At 42.1% G+C, this 22125-nt stretch overlaps 1 protein-coding gene across 1 annotated transcript in view; it reads right to left on the bottom strand.

Moving 5' to 3' along the window:
- Window positions 1-22125, bottom strand: part of TMEM132B (transmembrane protein 132B) — a 751132-nt gene that overhangs the window by 81407 nt on the left and 647600 nt on the right. The window contains exon 5 of the mRNA XM_040347367.1: window positions 17990-18133. Coding sequence (XP_040203301.1) covers window positions 17990-18133 — 144 coding nt within the window. The remainder of the gene's footprint in view (window positions 1-17989; window positions 18134-22125) is intronic.

Genomic DNA, 22125 nt, shown 5'->3' with positions numbered 1-22125 from the left:
TTGTAAAAAATTATGTTTTTTTTAATGTCATTAAAAACGATCGTGTGTGGGCTCCAGAGCATTTTTCACAATGTCAAAAATGGGCATTAAAAATTTCGAACATGCTCTAATTCTTCACAATGTTTTTTAACGTTGTAGTTTTTAACGTCTTAAAAAATGGTCGTGTGTGAGCTTTAACGACGTGAAAAAACGTGCATGCTCAGAAGCAAGTTATGAGACGGGTGCGCTCGTTCTGGTAAAAGCGTTCGTAATGGAGTAAGCACATTCATCACACTGTAACAGACTGAAAAGCGCGAATCGTCTTTTACTTTTTTAACATTCCAAAGTTTATTAGTGTTCCAGTCAAGAACAAAATATAGTGCAATTATCAAAACAGTACAGCATGATAATGACATTCGTACACAAAAGTCTCAAACAACAAATTTGACGTCTGTAAATTCTCAAATCACGTAAGACTAACAGGTTCACAATTAGCGACTAAGCTTGAGGCGTTACTCTGCTGTCTTTAGAGTGTGGCCCATTCCAAAGAAGCTGTCGTTACATATAACCTCTTGCTGCGAGAATAGGCCTTACCTCTACCACCTAAAGCCGTCTGACGTTTTATTTCGGCTAGATTATCCATCGCTTTTCATGTGTATTTTCACTACCATACCATAAAGTGGGGCTTAGTATTCCCACCATCTAGCGATGGTCGGATTGGGGGGGACAGGTGTGGGGAAAGGAAGGGGGGGGGACAGATATGAAAAGAGAAAAGGAAAGGTAAAGGGGGGTAGGAAGGTGAATGCAGCAGTGTAATGAGTGAACAAGACAGTTCTGTGACTCAGGGTCTAATCATATCGTCACGAAGTGACGGGCGGGCTCTCAGTCAGCGCCCATAAGCGTCTCATAGGCCTTCGAGAAACAAAATTCAAACCAGGGCGACCAAGTCTTGTGGAACTTATCCACGTTTTCAGAGGCTTGTGCAAGTGTGTCTTCCATTTCTCGAATTTCAGAGATTTTTCCGAGCCATTGTGCAATAGTGGGGACCCTAGAGGTCTTCCAGAGGCCAGGGATCAAGGCCTTCGCGGCATTCAACATGTGTTTCGTCAGTGAGTTCTTATATCTCTTCAGGGAGAAGGAGGAGATGTGGAGAAGGCAGCACGCTGCGTCAAGAATCAAGCTGGTCTCTGTGATTTGTTTAATTAAATTTGTGACCTGGCGCCAATAGTTAGCCAGGCGAGGGCAGTGCCACCAAATGTGTATCAACGTACCTACTCCCTCTCCACATCTCCAACATTTATCAGAGGTCTGAGCATACCAGGAGTTTAACTTAGCAGGCGTGGCATACCAGTCCGTTAGCAGCTTGTAGGACGTTTCTTGCATTTTTGTGCTAATAGAGCATTTGTGTGCCAGCACACAGGCGTTCCGCCATTGTTTCTCTGAGATGTCCCTCTCAAGTGCCTTGGACCAGCCTTTCTGAAACCTATCAACCGTGGAGGTAGAGGGCTCCTGTAGCCATTGGTATATGACCGATGTCGTTCTCTGCAGGAGCTCACCCTTGATACAAACTTCTTCTAAGTCGGTTATTGGTCTGGTGAAGTGTGGTTTGTTCTGCCTGTCACTGGTGTAACTACGTATTTGGAGGTACGGCGAATCGTCTTTTACTAACACAAAATCAGCAAAAGCAGCCCAAAGGGTGGCGCCATCCGAATTGAACTTACCCTTTATAGTGCCGTTGTACGTCATCGTGCTTTGTTAGAGCATTTTTTTCACGATCGTGTGTAGGCAAGGTCGTTTTAACGATCGGGTTGAAAAAAAACGTTTTTTTTTAGACCATTAAAAACGTCATTTTTTACAACCCGAAAAACGTTGTGTGTACGCGGCATCATAGTGTGTACAGTACTGTGAGATTGGTACAACTCTACAACAATGATAGCTCTGTAGGTTTTGGGTGCCACCATAATTCCTCCCCCTGATACATATACCCTATAGTGATGGAGGGTTGGTGGGAGGAACGGCAGAGTCATTTATTATGGTATGCCTTTGTGTGTGCATTTTGTTATGTACATATTTAGACCCTACCATAAAATAACTCACATTCAATAGATCACATGAAGCGATTCTGTAATTTTTTTTAACATTGTCAGTTTGCTTATGTATCTACAAAGTGGTTCCAAACTTCCTTATATGGCCTGGTATTCTAAATCTCCTCCATGCACTTGTATTCAGTGCTCCTCCAGACACATGACAGCTGCTTTAAAGCAAGATGGCATTCACTTTACACTTAAAAAGGTTTCAAATTCTGTATCTGTCTAATGACAGCTAGGCAGACAAATCTCAGGAGTGGGAACAGTCCGAGATTTGGATTATTCCTATTAAATGCTAATGAGAACACCTTCAGCGCAAGATCATTTTAAGTTTTGAGTACCATGTCCTGGTTAGAATGCTTTTATATTGCTTTAGTACTGATGTACTCCACAAAGGAGGCAGAGCAAAAGTTTCTTTTAACTGCAGTATTTGATAATGCAACACCTGCATGGATAAAAGAGAAGCTACGTGCTCTGGGCATCTAGCTAAGAAGTCATACTGTGACCACTAGTAAAATTCCAGATATATTTCCAGCAAGCTAAAGGTGACTCATTTTTAATAAAAGCCAAACAATTGGCCCCATCAATTCCATGTGTAAGAGACAAATTCCTGAGGTATAATAAAATGTTGCTGGTTATTTTAATTTGTTCTAACATGATTATTATTATTATTATTATTATTATTATTATTATTATTATTATTTTACACAGGATTAGGGATGAGCTTCAAGTCAAAACTGAGTAAGACCCAAATCTGCAAGCCAGACGTCTGTCATTCATCAGCAGTAACACTACGGCCACTAAATGATATGGCAGATCACAGGATCCCTTGTGCTATTTTTACATTACTGCAGCACTGGGAGGTTGGTCATTTGGCAGGGGAGAGCAGTGGGGCAGTATCATTGAGGGGCATGGCAATGGGTCAACATCAGATCACCATGATTGACATGGATCTGCATTGCTGGACATCATGACTGACAGAGGATTTACATCGCTGGACATTTTATTTTTTTAACCACTTCCATACTGGGCACTTATACACCTTCCTGCCCAGACCAATTTTCCGCTTTCAGCACGGTTGCACTTTGAATGACAATTGCGCGGTCATGCTACACTGTACCCAAACAAAATTGTTATCATTTTGTTCCCACAAATAGAGCTTTCTTTTGGTGGTATTTGATCACCTCTGGGATCTTTATTTTTTGCAAAAAAAAAATTACCGAAATTTAGAAAAAAAAAAATGTTTTTTTTTTGTTTCAGTTACAAAACATTGTAAATAAGTAAGTGGGCACGGATAGGCGGCATGGATGGGAACTGATAGGCAGCATGGATGGGCACTGATAGGCGGCATGGATGGGCACTGATAGGTGGCACGGATGGGCATGGATGGGCACTGATAGGTGGCACGGATGGGCATGGATGGGCACTGATAGACTGTAATGTGTTTTACTAATGGATGCCAATCAGTGCCAAACAATAATGCCTGCCAATCAGTGATGCCCATTATGGGCACTGATTGGCATCCATTGTGGGCACTGATTGGCATCCATTATTTAGTTCTGATTTGCATTCCTGGTGGTCTAGAGTGGCATACCTGTGGTGGGCATCCCTGGTGGTCTGGTGGCATCCCTGGTGGTCCAGTGTGGGCATCCTCAGGGGGCTGCGCTGATAATCGATCAGCACAAACCCCCCCTGTCAGAGGAGCAGCCGATCGGCTCTCTTCTACTCGCGTCTGACAGACGCTAGTGAGGAAAAGCCGATTACCGGCTTTTCCTGTTTACATCGTGATCAGCCGTGATTGGACACGGCTGATCACGTGGTAAAGAGTCTCAGATGGAGACTCTTTACCTAGATCTGTGTTGCGGGGTGTCAGACTGACACTCCGCAACAACAATCGCCGCGATGCACGCCCCCGGGGGCGTGCAGCGGCTCAATATCCTGAGGACGTCATATGACATCCAGTCAGGTTATTGAAACCATTTGCCAACGTCATTTTGCTATATGGTGGGCGGCAAGTGGTTAAATAACAATAATAAAGGAAGTCTTTCATGGTTAGGATGCCTCCCTCCAAAAAAATAATAATAATTAAGTGGTCCTCCTTAAAATTCACAAAAGACCCCTATCCAGGCATGCAGCCTGGGTGGCTATGAAGAGGAAGGTAGTGAGCATGCAGAAGTAGTTATAGAATAAGTGTGGTAGTGACAGATAAATGACAGATCCCTGGATGGCTGTATTACAAACAGCCAGCCAGGTGTCTGTCACAAAATTAGTCACAACCATATTTGATCAGTGACATCAGCCATCATCCTCACCTGTTTGTTTACAAACAGAAGTCAGACGGTTATCTGTTATTAGCGATGGAAGTTTCAGCAGGTGAACATTACTAGACACAGCAGGTTGTTGGGCCATCGTGTAAACATTGTTTGGTGGCGGGTCATCTTGGTTGACATAGATCTATATCTCTGGGTGATGTGATTGACAAAATTTACATTGGAAAAAACATTTCATCTATCGAAAGGAGGACGTTATTCATGTGGGTATTTTTATTTACTATTTAACCCCATACTTATCAAGGGGGGAAATTATTCTAAAGGGGGTTAACAGATTTTGATAAATCTTCATCTGCAGACCCCACATCATTTCTGGGGAACAGGATGTGAGGCTAATGCTTGTCTGCTTAATGCTGAGGGCAAAGTGCTTTGCAAGAGGGGGGAGACTTTGTTGCCCCAATAAAAGCCAAAAAGGCTACAATAATTTAATTTTTTTCTTATACTTACCAGAAGTGGCTGTTACTAGGCAGATCTCCTAATCTGCCTCTTCCTTGTCCGCGGTGGGTCTTCTTTCATCGCGCTGCCTCATGGGAAATGGGGAGCGGTGTCTTCTGGGACCTTGTGTGTGTCCCAGGAGACATCAGCCCATTCACATAGAGTCGGCTCGCGCATGCGCAGTAGGGAATTAGGCAGTGAAGCCGCAATGCTTCACTTCCTGATTCCCTCACCGAGGATGGCGCGGAGCAGTTGAGACCCAAACGATTGCTCGGCTTCGGCTGCCGACATTGCGGGCACCCTGGACAGGTAAGTGTTCTTATTAAAAGTCAGCAGCTACAGTGTTTGTTTGTACAGTGTGTTTTTTAAGTCGGACCTCCGCTTTAACTTATACCAACCTATAAACCCAATTGCCTATTTAGCTCAGCATGATAACCAGTATTTACCACCCTGCATGTGTACTGTTGGACACCTTGTTTTTTGGGGGGGGATCCCTTGTGAATCAGATCCCAAAAACAATTTTGTAACAGGACAGTACAGTCCATCTGGATTTTTTGTGTCAGATCTTAATTCAGTGGAGGTGGTCTCAGTGCTTTTCTCACTGTGTCTGCGGGTTGGAAGATCGCTGTTTTTCTCCCACTTCTTCTTGATAAGGTGAGATTTCCAATAGGAGTAGTGGTATTTGTTTTCTCAGTTTTATGAGAGATATTCTGCTCTTCCTTGGGTACTGTCCTATCATACTATACCATTTTCAGAGTCATCCCTGAAGAAGGAGCTATTTGTCTCTGAAATGCGTTGGGAAAAATGATTGTGACCTCTGCATGTGCTAAGCTATGTACATGAGTATATGTGTACTGTACCTTTGTGAGTTTGCACCAATTCCTATTATGTTGGATTTGTAAATGCATTATAACGTGCACAAACCAGTACATTTTATGTGAATTAAAAAAAAAGATGCCATGTTTTTAAGTTAAGTACCCATTTTTTTGCCATTAGAGTCACACTTGATGTGGGAATATCCTTGCATTATGCAACCATTTCACACTGAAGCGCTGGGTTCGTCGGCGCTAAAGTGCCATTATTTTTACTGTTGTTTTTGCCATGATTTTAACCCCCGCTAGTGGCCAAAAAGGGTTAAACCCGCCTGCAAAAACACTGCTTTGTGGGCGTTTTGAAGATGCTGCCCCATTGATTTCAATGGGGAGGGGCGCTGTAGGAGCGGTATATTCGGTATATTCGTTCCTACAGCGCCTCAAAGATGCAGCTGGAAGGACTTTTTTTACCGTCCTGCCAGCGCAATGCTCCAGTGTGAAAGCCCTCAGGCTTTCACACTGGATATAAAGGAGCGGCTCTTTCAGGGCGCTATTTTTAGCGCAATAGCGCCTGCAAAGCGCCTGAGTGTGAAAGCAGCCTTATACCAACCTATAAACCAAACTGCCTAATTAGCTCAGCATGATGACCAGTATTTACCTAAATCTTCTTCAGATCTGTCCATACTTACTCATTGAGGCCTAATAGACCTGACAAATAGGACTGCTCCGTTTACAGTAATTAAAAAAAAAAAAAACAACATAAAACCACTTAATTTATATCTCAATGGCTTTTTGTGACCTCAATGGTTGATTACTGGTTCTGCCAAAAAATGGTTGCCTTAAATAAAAAAATAAGCTGAAAAAAAGTTTGCTTCTATTAAATTTATAAAACAGCCACACTTACTATAAATTTAGGTGACATTGAAATAATGGTTACTGATAGAAGGAGATATTTTTATATTACAAAAGTGTATGACTGGAGATTTTACATTACTGTGAACTTCATAACTGTGCATCCTGGGACCGTTGGGTTCCTGAAATATCTGTTTTTCCCATGTTATATATCTGGCCTTGAAGTCAGAGGTAGATCAACTCAGACAGCAGTCCTCGTCCCCAGAAATAAGTGGCCCCAAGAGATTCGAATCACCATGCAGTCTCAAGGGAAGGTCTCAAACTCAATCTGTAAATATACAACATAGGAAAAGCACCTACTGTACTAGTGACTAAGGAGCTCTGCATCATACTGCTAAATCAGTATGGAAATAGCTCTCATCCTATTCAGTTTCAGCACAAACATTAGTGAACTATCCTTTGGGAATGTTTGAAGACCACACATAGGATTGAATCTGAATCAGCCAGAATTATTTGTCAGAATTATGTGAAGGTTTTCTTCATTGTGTTGATACAGTATATAGGGCCAAATCAATATTGAACCCTACAGACTAAGATTGGGATGCCATTAAAGTTCATGTGCGTGTAAAGATAGGTGTCTCAATACTTTTGGTAATATAATGTATGTGTATATTACCAGATAAAACGTGCAATACTTAATAAGGTTCCATATCAGGTTTAGCTATGGCTGCGCAAATCACCATAGCTATACGTTGCTCTGATGTATGCTGGGCACCCGTGATCAATCGTGACAGAGCAGGAACGTGGATCTGTGTGTGTCAGGGAAGTAGATATTCCTAGTATATAGGAACACTGATCGGTTTCCTCCCCTAGTCAGTTAGAACACCTAGGGAACACAGTTAACCCCTTGATCACCCCCTAGTGTTAACCCCTTTTCTGCCAGTGACATTTATACAGTAATCAGTGGCCATTTTTAGCTCTGATCGCTGTATAAATGTCAATGGTCCCAAAAAAAGTGTCAAAAGCGTCAGGTCTGTCCACTGCAATTCACAGTCCTGATAAAAATCGTAGATCGCCGCCATTCCTAGTAAAAATAATAATAATAATAAAAATGCCATACATCTATCTTCTATCTTGTAGACGCTATAACTTTTGCGCAAACCAATCAATAAACGCTTATTGCGTTTTTTTTATCAAAAATATTTTTGGTAAAAAAAAGCAATAAGCGTTTATTGAGAATGTATTTAAGAATACATATCGGCCTAAACTAATGAAGAAATTTGTTTTCATTTTTGTTTGTTTTGTTTTTTTGGGATATTTATTATAGAAACATTTTTTTTTAATTGTCTCTCTTTTTTTGTTTATAGCACAAAAAATAAAAACCGCAGAGGTGATCAAATGCAAAAAAATAAAGCTCTATTTGTGGGGTGGGGGGGGGAAGCATACATTTTGTTTGCGTACAGCGTTGTACGACCACGCAATTGTCAGTTAAAGTGACGCAGTGCCGTATCACAAAAAATGGTCTGGTCATCCAGTTGTCCACCCTTCCAGTCCTTTGGGGTGCTACGAGGTTCGTTTGGAAGTTTCCACTGGAGATCCTGGGTCCTTTCCACTGTTCGGGCTACAGTTCGGTCTGAGTGCCACAAGGTCAGTTTGGAGTTCCCATCGGAGATCCCGGGTCCTTTTCACCATCTAGGGCAACATACTGATCTGGACATCCATGCTCATACAATCCGCTGTCGCTGACATACAGGTCCACCAGTTGCGGTAAGGGTACCCACTCCTACTTTTCTAGAGAAGATTCATTTTCATTTCTGGATGCCCTGTACACCAGCCTTTCTACATTTATCCATTTGAGGATTACCACTCCATTGTTGTGGACTTACCATCCATATCTCCTCTTAGGACCTGGTCTGGGTTATGTGATTAGATTTTCCTCTAACCCTTACATTACATCAGACTTTGTATTCAATATTTTCTTCAATGAATGATTCTTGACACATTGGACTTTTACGTTTTTTTTTTTCATTTGATTGGTCATCTAAATGTTCCCTTTTTTATATGTGCACTCTCATCTCACATATAGTCTAGTGCTACATTTCCTTCCATCATTGTACATTGACTGGTGTAGCATGTCCAGTCTCTCTGCCCTACTTCTGAGACACGCATTCCGAATATAGACACTATGGTGTATGTTTATCAAACAGAGAAGAGTCAGTAGAGAATAACCCTGTAGCACTAAGGAATATGGTAAGTAATACCCTCTATAAACTTCCTAGACTAATCTTACTATAAAAAGTGGAGGGACACCCAGATATTTTTAAAGGCTGATCAGAGTTCAGCTTTCACCTTTGGTGCAGTTACCCTTAAAGTGGAGGTCCACACAAAAAGTGAACCTCCGCATTTCGGAACCCTCCCCCTTCCAGTGTCACATTTGGCACCTTTCAGGGGGAAGGGGGTGCAGATAACTGTCTAATACAGGTATTTGCACCTACTTCCGGGAATAGACTCCCGCGAGAGTCACGCCCCTTCCCCCCCTACCACTGTCTTCTGGAAAACACACTGGTCCCAGGAGATAGCGGGGACCAGGGAGGATGGGCCGCACTGCTCGCGCGTGCACAGTAGGGAACCGGGCAGTGAAGCCGCAACGCTCCACTTCCTGATTCCCTCACCGAGGATGGTGGCGGGGGCAGCTGAAAGACAAGCGATTGCTCAGCTTCGGCTGCCAACATCACGGGCGCGCTGGACAGGTAAGTGTCCATTTATTAAAAGTCAGCAGCTGCAGTATTTGTAGCTGCTGGCTTTTAAAGAAAATTTGGGTGGACCTCCACTTTAAATGGTAAACTTCCCCTACCCCATCTTTCCTTCCCAAGCTTATACTCACCTGTCTCAAATCAAGTGAGAAATTGCTCAGTAGAAGACATGAACACCTGTCAAATTCTAACTGGCTGGGCCTATATAAGCTTTATACTTACATACAAGAAAAAGGCTTTCTTGGCACCTCAAGTACCAGCAATGAGATTGACCAGGAGCCTCACTGCTTATTTTAAGATCCCTATCATGACCTATTTTGCTTGGTGCCGGAATCTTGTTTGAGCAACCGAGGACTGCTGAGACACTATTTCCAGGCCTACCTTGAAAAAACAATTAACAATTTGGGAATACAATGTCACAATCATTATAACTACCTGCCCACAGAGCAGCATCAATTATGAAAGCATGTGAGTGATTTTCAATCAGGGACAAAGGCACTGGTTCATACTAAAATAAAAATCTGCATTTAGTGGTCAATAGGCTAACACTTTTTGTCATGCTTGGAGTTCAACTTTAATTACCGTAGTCAGCCTTAGCTATTCTAAAAGCTACGGTAAGTGCTATGGAAAATGATTAATTACTGGAGGGATTGGGTATTGTATTAGTAAAGTTGTACACTTCTTTCAATTGGATAGATCTACAGTTCTATGTGTGTATTACTTTCCAGTGACACATACAAACATTATGAAGGTCTTTGTGACAACTTTACAATGTATTTGTCACCGTGCCACTATTGCCTATACATTTTTGTAATTTGCTCATAAAAATAAATAATATTTATTTCTGTTAAATGCTTTCAACGTCATTGTATTTTAAAGTATAGTTATAGGTCTTATTTTTCACCATTAGTTAAAAAACGACAGAAAGAGTGTTTAGTTTTGATGAATTTACTGCAGCTCCGACATACTTTGTAAAGAGCTTTAAAAAAATATGAGGACAGCAGTGTCCATTCTACAACTCACATGCCGTACAGGATCGGGTGACATTCAAGACACTCTGCCTCACCCACAAATGTATTTGGGAACGCTCCCCAATACTTAAGCGAGAAAATAAAACCCTACGTCACCAAGCGCGTTCTCTGGTCAACCGACCAAAACCTTTTCCAAATTCCTAAATCCCGCTAAAAATCGAAGGGAGAACGCAGATTTTCGGTCCAAGGACCACGGCTCTGGAATGCTCTACCCACTACCATCCGCTTGGAGGAAAACCATCAGGCCTTTAGGAAAAAACTAAAGACCCACCTCTTCTGAAGGACCGATACGACTCTGGACGGAAAGCGCCTTGAGGCGATTAAGTTTGCATTTGTTGCGCTATACAAGTTACTCACTCACTCACATCTGGCCAGTAAGAGTGTATCTTGCTGCCTTTGGCTCCAAAATTATACAACTCCCCACATCACATAAGCTGAACAGCACTGTATTATTGGAAGCAGAAAAAAGTAAATTCATAGTGACAGGTGCACTTTAAAAGCCATGGCATGGAAAGACTGAACTAATAACATTACAGGGCTGCTCACTAACCCATGAAACTGGGCTCATTTCATTTAGATCTTGCAATAGAAATGCTGTGTGTTAAAGCAGGTCATGTAGCAAGCAGGTGAAGCATGCAGCAATCACCCTACACATAACATCAAGAGTCTATACTCAAGGAAATAGCATCGGCCTGTAACAACATCTCATTATAGAGAGTTGTAATAACGTGTCCAGATAGGGAGCATATCTAAACCATTTATATCCTTGTGTATTTGTGTTTGGAAAGGTGTTCCCCACTCCAGTGTTCTTATCGGTGACCAGGTATGATAAGGTCAACACTTAAATTACTAGAGAATAAAAGATGTGTTTAATGTTAGAGGAACACTTTTATGCTGGAAAATATGTTTATGGTTAAAAAGTATTGCTATCTTAAAAAGCCCACATGGAAATACAATTTAACAAAGCACAAAGGGCCAGATCCACAGCCAGCGGGTGTAACTTAAATATTCGGATTTAAGTTACACCGCTGGAAAATTTCTACCTAAGTGCCCGATCCACAAAGCACTTACCTAGAAATTTTCTGCGGTGTAACTTAAATACGGCCGGCGCAAGGCGTGCCCAATCTAATGGGGCGAGTCCCATTTAAATTAGGTGCGCTCCCGCGCCGGACGTACTGCGCATGCTCCCAACGCGATTTTCCCGACGTGCATTGCGCGAAATTACGTTACGCCCAGTTTTGTGAATCGCGTCGGGTAAAAAAAGTTTCGTCGGGAAAAAAAAGAGATGCGGCGTGAAAAAAATATTTTTTACAGCGTCGCGGGAAAGAAGGGTCTACTTTTACATGGTGTACTAACTTTACACTTTGTAAAAGCAGCCCTAATTTTGCAACGGCAAACTAATACTTACGGAGAAAAAACGAAGCGTAAAAGCTTCGTGGATCTCCGTAAGTGCTAATTTGCATACCCGACGCTGGATTTCGACGAGAAATGCCCCCAGCGGCGGCTGCAATACTGCATCCTAAGATCCGACAGTGTAAGTCCCTTACACATGTCGGATCTTCTGCCTATCTATGAGAAACTGATTCTGTGGATCAGTTCCATAGATAGAAACAGGGATACGACGGCGTATCAGTAGATACACCGGCATATCCCTTTTGTGGATCAGGCCCAAAGTCACTATTAATATTTTTACAATTCAATGTCTTATTTTTCCTGGCATTTTTTTAAAGCCCAAGTCCAGGAAAAAATGTAATTTAAATGGTTGTTTGTGCATCAATTTTCTTACTTATTAGTCTTGATTCTAAACACCTCGGGGCAGATCCACAAAGAGAGTACGCCGCCGTATCTACTGATACCCTGGCATACTTTCAAATTTCCCGCATCGTATCTTTGTTTTGAATCCTCAAAACAAGATACGACGGCATCTGGGTTAGATCCGACAGGCGTACGTCTTCGTACGCCTTTGGATCTAAGATGCAATTCTTCGGCGTCCGCTGGGTGGCGTTCCCGTCGTTTTCAGCGTCGAGTATGCAAATTAGCTATTTCCGACGATCCACGAACGTACGAGCGGCCGTCACATTTTTTTACGTCGTCTCTAGTCGTCTTTTTTCGGCGTATAGTTAAAGCTGCTATTTGGTGGCGTACTCAATGTTAAGTATGGCCGTCGTTCCCGCGTATAATACATTTTTTTTTATTTTGTTTGCGTAAGTCCTCCGTGAATCGGGCTGGATGGAATTTACGTCCACGTCACAAAAAATGACGTCCTTGCGACGTCATTTAGCGCAATGCACGGCGGGAAATTTAGGAACAGAGCATGCGCAGTTCGTTTGGCGCGGGGACGCGCTTCATTTAAATGAAACATGACCCCTACTCGCCGATTTGAATTACACGCCGTTACGCCGCGAGAGATAGACTACGCCGCCGTAACTTACGGTGCAAATTCATTGAGGATTCAAACCTAACAAAAGTAAGTTACGGCGGCGTAGATACGCTGCGCCCGGGCAGATCTTTGTGAATCTGCCCCCTCTTCTTTAGCCACCCCACAGTGTAAGTATCAGTATCAAACTCACAGTTTACTCTATTATACAAGCTAATTTCCTACATTGGCAACCAAGCATTTTTCCCTGGGCACTGGTTCACTCACGCATCCCCCCCTCCCTCAGCTTTAAAGCTGAACTCCAGAAATTATATTTTGACATACTTTTATTGTTCCAGCTTGGGTCGATATGGGCATTCATTACTGTTAGCTAGAGGGCTGCTGTAAATCAGTCCATGGCCTGTCAGGTGCTGGGTAGGGATGAGCCGAACACCCCCCCCCCCCAGTTTGGTTAGCAGCAGAACATGCGAACAGGCAAAAAATTAGTTCGAACACGCGAACACCGTTAAAGTCTATGGGACACGAACATGAAAAATCAAAAGTGCTAATTTTAAAGGTTAATATGCAAGTTATTGTCATAAAAAGTGTGTGTTGACCTGGGATCTGCCCCAGTGGTCATGTATCAATGCATTTTTTTTTTTTAAACTGTAGTTTTTTCGGGAGAAGTGATTTTAATAATGCTTAAAGTGAAACAATAAAAGTGAAATATTCCTTTAAATTTGTATCGGGGGGGGGGGGGGTGTCTATAGTATGCCTGTAAAGTAGCGCATATTTCCCGTGCTTAGAAAAGTCCCTGCACAAAATGACATTTCTAAAGGAAAAAAAGTAATTTAAAACTTTCTTGCGGCTATAATGAATTGTCGGGTCCCGGCAATACAGATACAAGTCATTGGAAAAAAACAGCATGGGTTCCCCCCTTAGTCCATTACTAGGCCCTTTGGGTCTGGTGTAAATATTAAGGGGAACCCTGAACCAAAAAAAATTTTGTGGATGTCCCCCCAAATACCATTACCAGGCCCTTCAGGTCTGGTATGGATATTAAGGGGAACCCTGCCCAAATTTAAAAGAAAATGGCGTAGGGGTCCCCTCAAAATCCATACCAGACCCTTTAGGTCTGGTATGGATTCTAAGGGGAACCCTGCGCCACAATTAAAAAAACCTGAGTGGGTGGGTCTGTCTGTTAAGATCATTTGTCCTGTCTTAGCATGGTATAAGAGCACTGCCACCCATCACCATTGCCCTTGTATGGCCATAGTGAACCTAAGAACATTTTGGGGATGACTGAACATTTTAATCCAGTCTTTGTCCAGACTTTAGGGACTTCAGGGAAATGCCAGTTGTACAAACAATTCAAAGAACGCTCACAAAAAAAAACAGTTACTATGCTTGCAAAAAAGTGTTTAGAAGCAATACAAATCATAGCAGGATACACATTAAGATTTAAATGTAATTTTGTATTAATATCACATTACCAAATAGCTTTTGTAGCAATTATATACCAAATTTTTATGAAGATTGAGTTTTTCTTTAACCTTGTTACAGAGCCACAGTGCCTGTCTTCTTAAAAAGCTAAAGTATTTTTATTTTATTGTACCAGATTTCCAAGACAAAACAATCTGCAGCCACAATCTTTGAGCGATCGCATCTAAAATCTGAAGAAAGAGTGTTTGTATTTTTTTTTTTATTATTATTATTCTTTTCTACACACGACAATGTCACAAAACAGAACAAGGCTGGAAACAGAACGCTGAAATGAAGGGAAAGCCAATTTGTGCAGAGGCTCTCAAGGTTTCTGGGCAGAAATATTTTAATGCGCACAAAAAATCTCCTTTAATTGCCCTCAGTTGTGGATGCATTCTTTTAGGTTTGAGGAGGATTATTCAGAAAGGCGTGTGGGAGGACAGAGTATTAGTCTAACAATATATAAAAGCAGATCACTCAAACAGGTTCACTGTAGCGGAACTTTAAAAAGCCACCAAGAATTTGTAAGGACACAGAATAGAAAAGCCTGCGGCTATTTTACACAATGCGTGGATGCAGTCTGGATGAAAAGCCCTATCAATGTACAAATTAGGGCTATTACTTCCTCACATTAAAATGGCAACAACTTGACTTGATAGGTTACATTTAAATGATTATAAATGCTTTAATGCCTTACCCTATTTTTTTTCCTTTAAGTTTAATTAACGCCATTCAGATTGCTGCCATGTACTGCCACTCACACACTCTTTTTTTAACATCAGATACATGTCAGTTAGATGTTCAGTGACAATCCAACCAACAAAAGATATTTACCTGTGACAGTACATAAACTACTATCTGACAAGCATGCAGGATTGTGTTAGAATTAAAGTGGTTGTAAACCTCCGACAAAAAATATGAACAGAGCATATCCCTCTATATTATGTATTTGTCTCAATCCAGAGCACTAAGTGTCATTTCTGCCTGCTGTCCTGTTGCTCTGATTTGTGCACATCACTTATGTCAGGATTTTCTGACACAAAGAGAAAAAGGTGTCAGGGGAGGGATCTCCAACACACAGCATGTGATTGACAGCCTAAGCTCTGTTCCTGTGTGCAGCATGAAGGGGGGGGGGTGTCCCTTCCCTCCAATCAGCTCTCAGAGCTCTCCTCACTGAACTCTGCAGTGTGTACCTTCAGCTCTCCACCCCCTGTTTTCTGACATCTTAGACAAGCTTTATAAATTTAGACTTTGAGCTGATGTAGTGAAGAGAAGACTGAAGATTACCAGGTCAACTTATGAAGGATCATGGACATCTTTGCATATCACCTAGGGCTGTCACTTCACTGGGTATATTTGTTTACAATTAGGGATGAGCCAAACCCCCCCCTGGTTTGGTTCACAGCAGAACGTGCAAAAAAATTGTTCGAACACGCAAACATTGTTAAAGTCTATGGGACACGAACGTGAAAAATCAAAATTGCTAATTTTAAATGTTAATATGCAAGTTATTGTCATAAAAAGTGTTTGGCGACCTGGGTCCTGCCCCAGGGGACATGTATCAATGCAAAAAAAGTTACAAAATGTCATTTTTTTTCGGGAGTAGTCATTTTAATAATGCTTAAAGTGAAACAATAAAAGTGAAATATTACTTTAAATTTCGTACCTGGGGGGTGTCTATAGTATGCCTGTAAAGTAGTGCATTTTTCGCGTGTTTAGAAAAGTCCTAAAGGAATAACAGTCATTTAAAACTACTCGCAGCTATAATGAATTGTCGGGTCCCGGCAATACAGATCCACAGAAAGCACCACAAGGAGGGGAAAACGCCAACTATGCAAAATAATTGCTATATGGGGATATCCACAAGCCATTACAGCGGCACACAGGAACCACTTTGGAGCCATTCATTGAGTCGGGGGTTTCCTTATTAAGGTCCCGTGAGCGCCATATCCTAAGTGCTGAGCTCATATCGCCTCATATTGGATCAGTGGAGTTTAGATATTGTTACATATAGGGTACTTCTAGGACCCAAATCCACCAGTTCCAAATTTGCATTGGGGTTCGAATTGTTGCCTCTGTGTATTCCCATCTCCACAATTTGTTTTCAATAATATTTTTTCTTCATATGGAACGACTCGTATTAAGTAAAGAATTTTGACCGTACTCACCCCTGTTCGTTACCCCTGATGAAGGTTGTATACCAGAAACGCGTCGGGTACCAGGGATCATCATCCATAGGGGAGTTGTAGTGTCATTATTATTGTGTTGTTGTTTTTTGCTTGTCTCTTGCTACATGTTTTGTTGATGTTTGCAATGTTACATACTTGAACTACATTCACTTTGGTGCGTGTTTTTAAACTTTTGTACACATGTCTGTTGACATTTTGCATATAAATAAACATTGTTTCTACGCATATCACAGTGTCTGGCTTTTAAAGTCCCACCCTAGGGGGAACAACTGTTTGTTCTATATCATAGGGATGTGGCCAGTACACTGGGTCCAGTGACATGGTGATCACCCCTTCTCTTTTGGCAATACAGATCTGAGCACACAACCTGGCAGGCCACAGGAAAAGAGGGGGGACGAGAGAGCGCCCCTCCTCCTGAACCGTACCAGGTCACATGTCCTCAACATGGAGAGGATGTACCCATGTTGATGGGGATAAGGGCCTCATCCCCACAACCCTTGCCCGGCGGTTTCCCATGGAATCAGAGGGAGTCGGGTCACCCGTGATGCCACAAGGAAACCTCCGGAAACCCCCTTTGGGTCAGAGGGGGGCGGGGTCACCCACTCATGTTACGGGTGGCCCCGCCCTTGGCTATTTAAGAGCTGTCACGGCGAGACTTACATCATTTGGTGGGCATATGCCATGGAGGCGGAATAGTGGCGGTGTGTATCGTCGAGTCGGGGAAGGATTACATCGCTGGAATTTTTTTTTATTTTTTAACAAAAGACTTGTCCCAAGCTGTGTCTGTGTTTTTTTTTTACCATTTTTGTCACTTTTTTGGGTGAAATGGTAGGGGTACAATGTACCTTGTTACCAATTCACATAGGGGGGCAGGATATGGGGGTCCCCTTTGTTAAAGGGGGCTTCCAGATTCTGATAAGCCCCCACCCACAGACCCCCACAACCACCGGGCAAGGGTTGAGGGGATGAGGCCCTTGTTCCCATCAACATCGGGACATCCTCCCCATGTTGAGGGCATGTGGCCTGGTACGGTTCAGGAGGAGGGCGCTCTTTTGTCCCCCCCTCTCTTCCTGCAGCCTGCCAGGTTGTCTGTTCAGATAAGGGTCTGGTATGGATTTTTGGGGGGAACCTCGCTCCAGAGGTGTTTGTAGATTAAAACAAACTGTGCAGCTTTAAATAAAGTTGAATAATGCATTTTCTATTGGTGTAGACCTTTTACATATCTCCCAAAGCCTTACTGGAATACTCCTAGGACATTGCTAAGACGTTGCTAAGCGAGTTCTACTCACCTCTACCACCACAGAAGTTAGATTTTTCTTTGATTTACACCCCCCTTTGATTTACACCCCCCTAACAGGTTCTGTCTCCTAATATGCTACACTGGTGCAGGTGAATAGGATCTTAAATACAAGTGACAATTGTAAACCTGGTTAGGAATTGGTGGTGGTAAGGGGAAGAGGTCACCTCAACTATGTCCCATGGGCACCAGGTGCTCAGTTGGACTTTTAGAACCTTAATCTGTAGCCACAAGAGGAATGCAAGGTGGAATTCTATACCAGTAAACCATACCAATATATAAAGCAAAAACAGTGTATAACAGAATTTATATGCTTGACAATTGTGGGGAAAGTAAAGCCAGGCTATAACATTTTTGACCTTAAAGGCTTTGATCAGAGATCTCACCTTGATGACATCTTCATCTGCTGACCTGCACTCAGTGGAGTCAGACACATCAATCACAGAGCCTTCCTCCTGAATGGCCATCACCTTCACTGGGATAGATACCGTTCTTCCTGTCAGGATAGCTGTGTTCAGAAGTTCAGTGTCCTGCATGTTAAAAATTGGGTTAGATAAAACATTAGGTTAGGAGTGTTGCACTCTCTTTCTATTATAATAACAGGAAATCTTTTTTTTTTTTTTTTTTGTACGTTGGTATGTCAATACCCCTTTTACACGCATGAACTTTATTGGCATACCAGTCTTAGTCCATAGGGTTCAATATTGAGTTGGCCCACCCTTTGCAGCTATAACAGCTTCAACTCTTCTGGGAAGGCTGTCCACAAGGTTGAGGAGTGTGTCTATGGGAATGTTTGATCATTCTTCCACAAGGGCATTTGTGAGGTCAGGCACTGATGTTATGTTGGACTAGAAATGCTGGCTTGCAGTCTCCACTCTAGTCATCCCAAAGGTGTTCTATCGGGTTGAGGTCAGAACTCTGTGCTGACCAGTCATGTTCCTCCACCCCAAACTCACCCATCCATGTCTTTATGGATCTTGCTTTGCGTGCTGTTGCGAAATCATGTTGGAACAGGAAGGGCCCATCCCCAAACTGTTCTCACAAAGTTAGGAGCATAAAATTGTCCAAAATGTCTTGACGCCTTGACACCTTAAGAGTTCCCTTCCCTTCACTGGAACTAAGGGGCCAAGTCCAATTCCTGAAAAACAACCCCATACCATAATCCCCCTCCACCAAATGATTTGGTGCCCAAGCCCAGGTAGCAGGCTCCATGGTGTCTCCCTCAAAATGCTGCATTCAGAAAATAAGGCTCAAGTTTATTGTGTAACTGTGCAAGGTGAATGGTTCACTTCTAAACACGGGTGTGCCTTAATGCTGATCTTCGCATTATAGTGGCCCTGCCTGGTCCTGGGTACTAGTGAGCATATTCATGGAGTGTTCCCCATGTACAGGGTGAGTAGGCATTGCCCCGATCATCTATAATAAACCCATGTTATACGTTTAACCATATGGCGTTGTGCAGAGGGTTAATTCATAATAATAACTGTGACATAGATCTATTATACAGATGCAATTGATTATTTCACATCCAAACCATCTAACTGGAAATACAGAGGGATTACACTCATTATGACTAAATCAGGTCAGAAAGGCTGCAGCTGGAAAAGGCTTTGGGAATTTTGTGCTGTAATTACTAAATGTTAATGTTTTTTACCAAATGTATTTGCTTTTAATTCATATAGTGCATGTGTGTCCTTGCCTAACTTGAGCGCATTGGAATTACTGATGAGTAAATGAAAATAAATAAATAAAACACGGCAATGCTGACAAGCATCTAACTGCTGAATGTGGTAAAGAAAATTGCTTCTTTTTCAAGGAGAAACGTCTTGGCAGATTGCAGAGATATTTACGAACATTATACAAAGCAGCTGTCCCCAGGGGCTAAATGTGCAAAAAGGCAGCCGCTGATTGCCAGAGAATGATTATGAACTGCTTCAGCCACGTCCAAGCTACAGACATTGTACTGACCATCAGATTATATGTATCCGCTCCCTTGATGAATTTACAGTAGCTTTACACTAATGAATCCATTAGTGCAGCCTCCATTTAGACCTCGGCAAGGCAGTGGTTTGATTAATTGCTTTAAATGAGTTGCTCTTAGTGCCCCATTCAGTGTAGGTAGCTATAGATTATGGCCTCCTAATGACACTGTATACAAGTTCGAAAAGCAACTCCTATTATGGATGCCTCATACACTTGTAGCTCCTATAAGATAATATCATTGATGAATGTTTGGAGAGTTTTCTCTGTTACTTAATTCACTGTTATCTGTAGCCTGGGCTGAAAAAAATATATTCTCACATAGCCTGAAATGCTAGAGAGTAAAAGAGGAAAGATAAACATGCTTTATAAGAGCAAACATAACTTTCACAAGTTGATTTTTAGCCTCTGCCTTAAAGCTGACCATCATGGAACCCTAAAATCTTCTTTTGCAGTGGAACTGAAACCACACTGTGGGGGTTGACTGCTCGTTTAAGGTCTAGGAGGCATGCAACAGTAGATTTACTTACCCAATCCTATGCCCCTTCACACCATTGGACTTTTCCCAGGCAGCATCTTCTCCTCCATGCTCAAGTGGTCTAATGCATGGGTCTCCAAAACTATGGCCCTCCAGTTGTTCAGGAAATACAATTCCCATCATGCCTAGTCATGTCTGTATATGTCAGAGTTTTACAATTCCTCATGGGACGTGTAGTTCTGCAACAGCTGGAGGACTATAGTTTGGAGATCCCTGGTCTAAAGTCCTGACATCATCCAGATAAATGCAGGGTCCATAACCCTGAACTGGACGTGAGGACATCAAAAACAATCCACCAACCAGGAGCGTTGTCTGCTAGAGGGCAGGAAGATCAGGTAAGTAAAAGTACTTTTACCATCCCCTTGGCTTAAAGAAGCAGTTAACTCTTGCAATGTGGGCCCAGCCCCACTGCAAGAAAGAATTTTCACAATTCCTGGAGTTGGGCTGTACTGCTGAATTGTAGGCAGATATAATAGAAACACATTAATGCAGCTCTATAAACATTGTTATTCAAATATAAGACGTACAACCAGGCCTATAGAATGAGTGGGTGCAGAACCAACAAAAAGTCACACAGACAATACAGGGTCTCATACAAGATTTACAATAGATGGGACACAACAAATGGCTAAGTCAGCATGGCTAAGTTTGAGAGACCAATGTCACATGTAAATAGAGAGGTAGGTCAATAGTTGGTGACATAAAAAGCCAAAAGAATATACCACAATATCCAAAGACAAAAATTGGTAATTTCACTCCTTACGACTCATAGGGAAACATAGGGGTTGATTCACTAAAACAGGAGAGTGCTATATCTGGTGCAACATCTGAAAGTTCACTTGGAAATGCAGTAGCTGTATATCTGAGGGGAAGATCTGAAATGAGGGGAAGCTCTGCTGATTGTATCATGCAATCATGTGCAAGCTAATATGCTGTTTTTTTTTATTTCCTTGCATGTTACCCTCAGATCTACAGCAGAAAAATTGTGTATACAACCCTGCGCTGCCAATATTGGTGTAGCTGCTAACACGGCTGATTGAAAAAAGCGAAAAAACAAACAAATGGGTGTGTATGTGTAGCGCTTAAACAATGAAAGTTATGATATCAAACATTTTATATAGTAAACAAATGACACAAACCAACAGTGACTAGGTTATAGTGATTCACAGTAAAATCAAATGCATGATATGTTAAAGTCCATAAATGAAAAAAATTAGAGAAAAGTATGAAAAGTTGAATAGTCCACCAAGTGCCAAAAATGAATGAAAAAGAAGAAAGGAAACAATTTCCGAGTGTTTCGTGAAAAACACAAAATCGTGACTTCTTCTATAAATTGTGATAACCCACCACCGGTAGAATTGTGAGCTTACTAGAAAGGATGGACTCAGGGGGACATATGTCTCTGTGAATCTAAACAGGCATGTATGGAATAAACCACAATAACGAAAACTGGAAGAATCCTGGTTGGACACCATAACCTCCGATCAATAATGGTACCAATGCAGCAACTCATGTGATGAGACTGGATCCCAAAATTGGTTCTCAATAAATGTCAGTAGTTTGAGGAGATATAAAAGGAAAATGGCCACATAGCGTAATCTCGTTTAAAATAAATAAAATATTTATTGCAGCTATTGCACTTACATGTAGCTGAGATAACACATGCTTGTATATACAAATGAGGCGGCAGTGGAGTCTGCCCGATGCGTTTCGTGTCACAACACTTCGTCTGGGGGGTGTCTCTACTGTACCCCCCTCGAACTTATAAGCAATAATGACCCCAATTAATGAGAGTCCAACTCACCGTACGCCGGCATCACAGCGGTGCACTTCCGGTGTTTACAAAAAATGGTGGAACAGGGTGCGTTCCATACCTCGACATGATAGCGCCACTTGCGTTCCACAGATCTACAGCGACTGAACTTCCAAGTGCACTTTCAGTATTAATAAACACACACTCATCTGTCCCACGGTCCAGCGATGCGGCCGCCTGTCCACGGCGCC

Source organism: Rana temporaria, chromosome 1 (genome assembly GCF_905171775.1).
Source record: "Rana temporaria chromosome 1, aRanTem1.1, whole genome shotgun sequence".
Taxonomy (NCBI): Eukaryota; Metazoa; Chordata; class Amphibia; order Anura; family Ranidae; genus Rana; species Rana temporaria.
The sequence above is the reverse complement of the archived record's forward strand: the minus strand, read 5'-3'. Positions and strand labels throughout refer to the sequence as shown.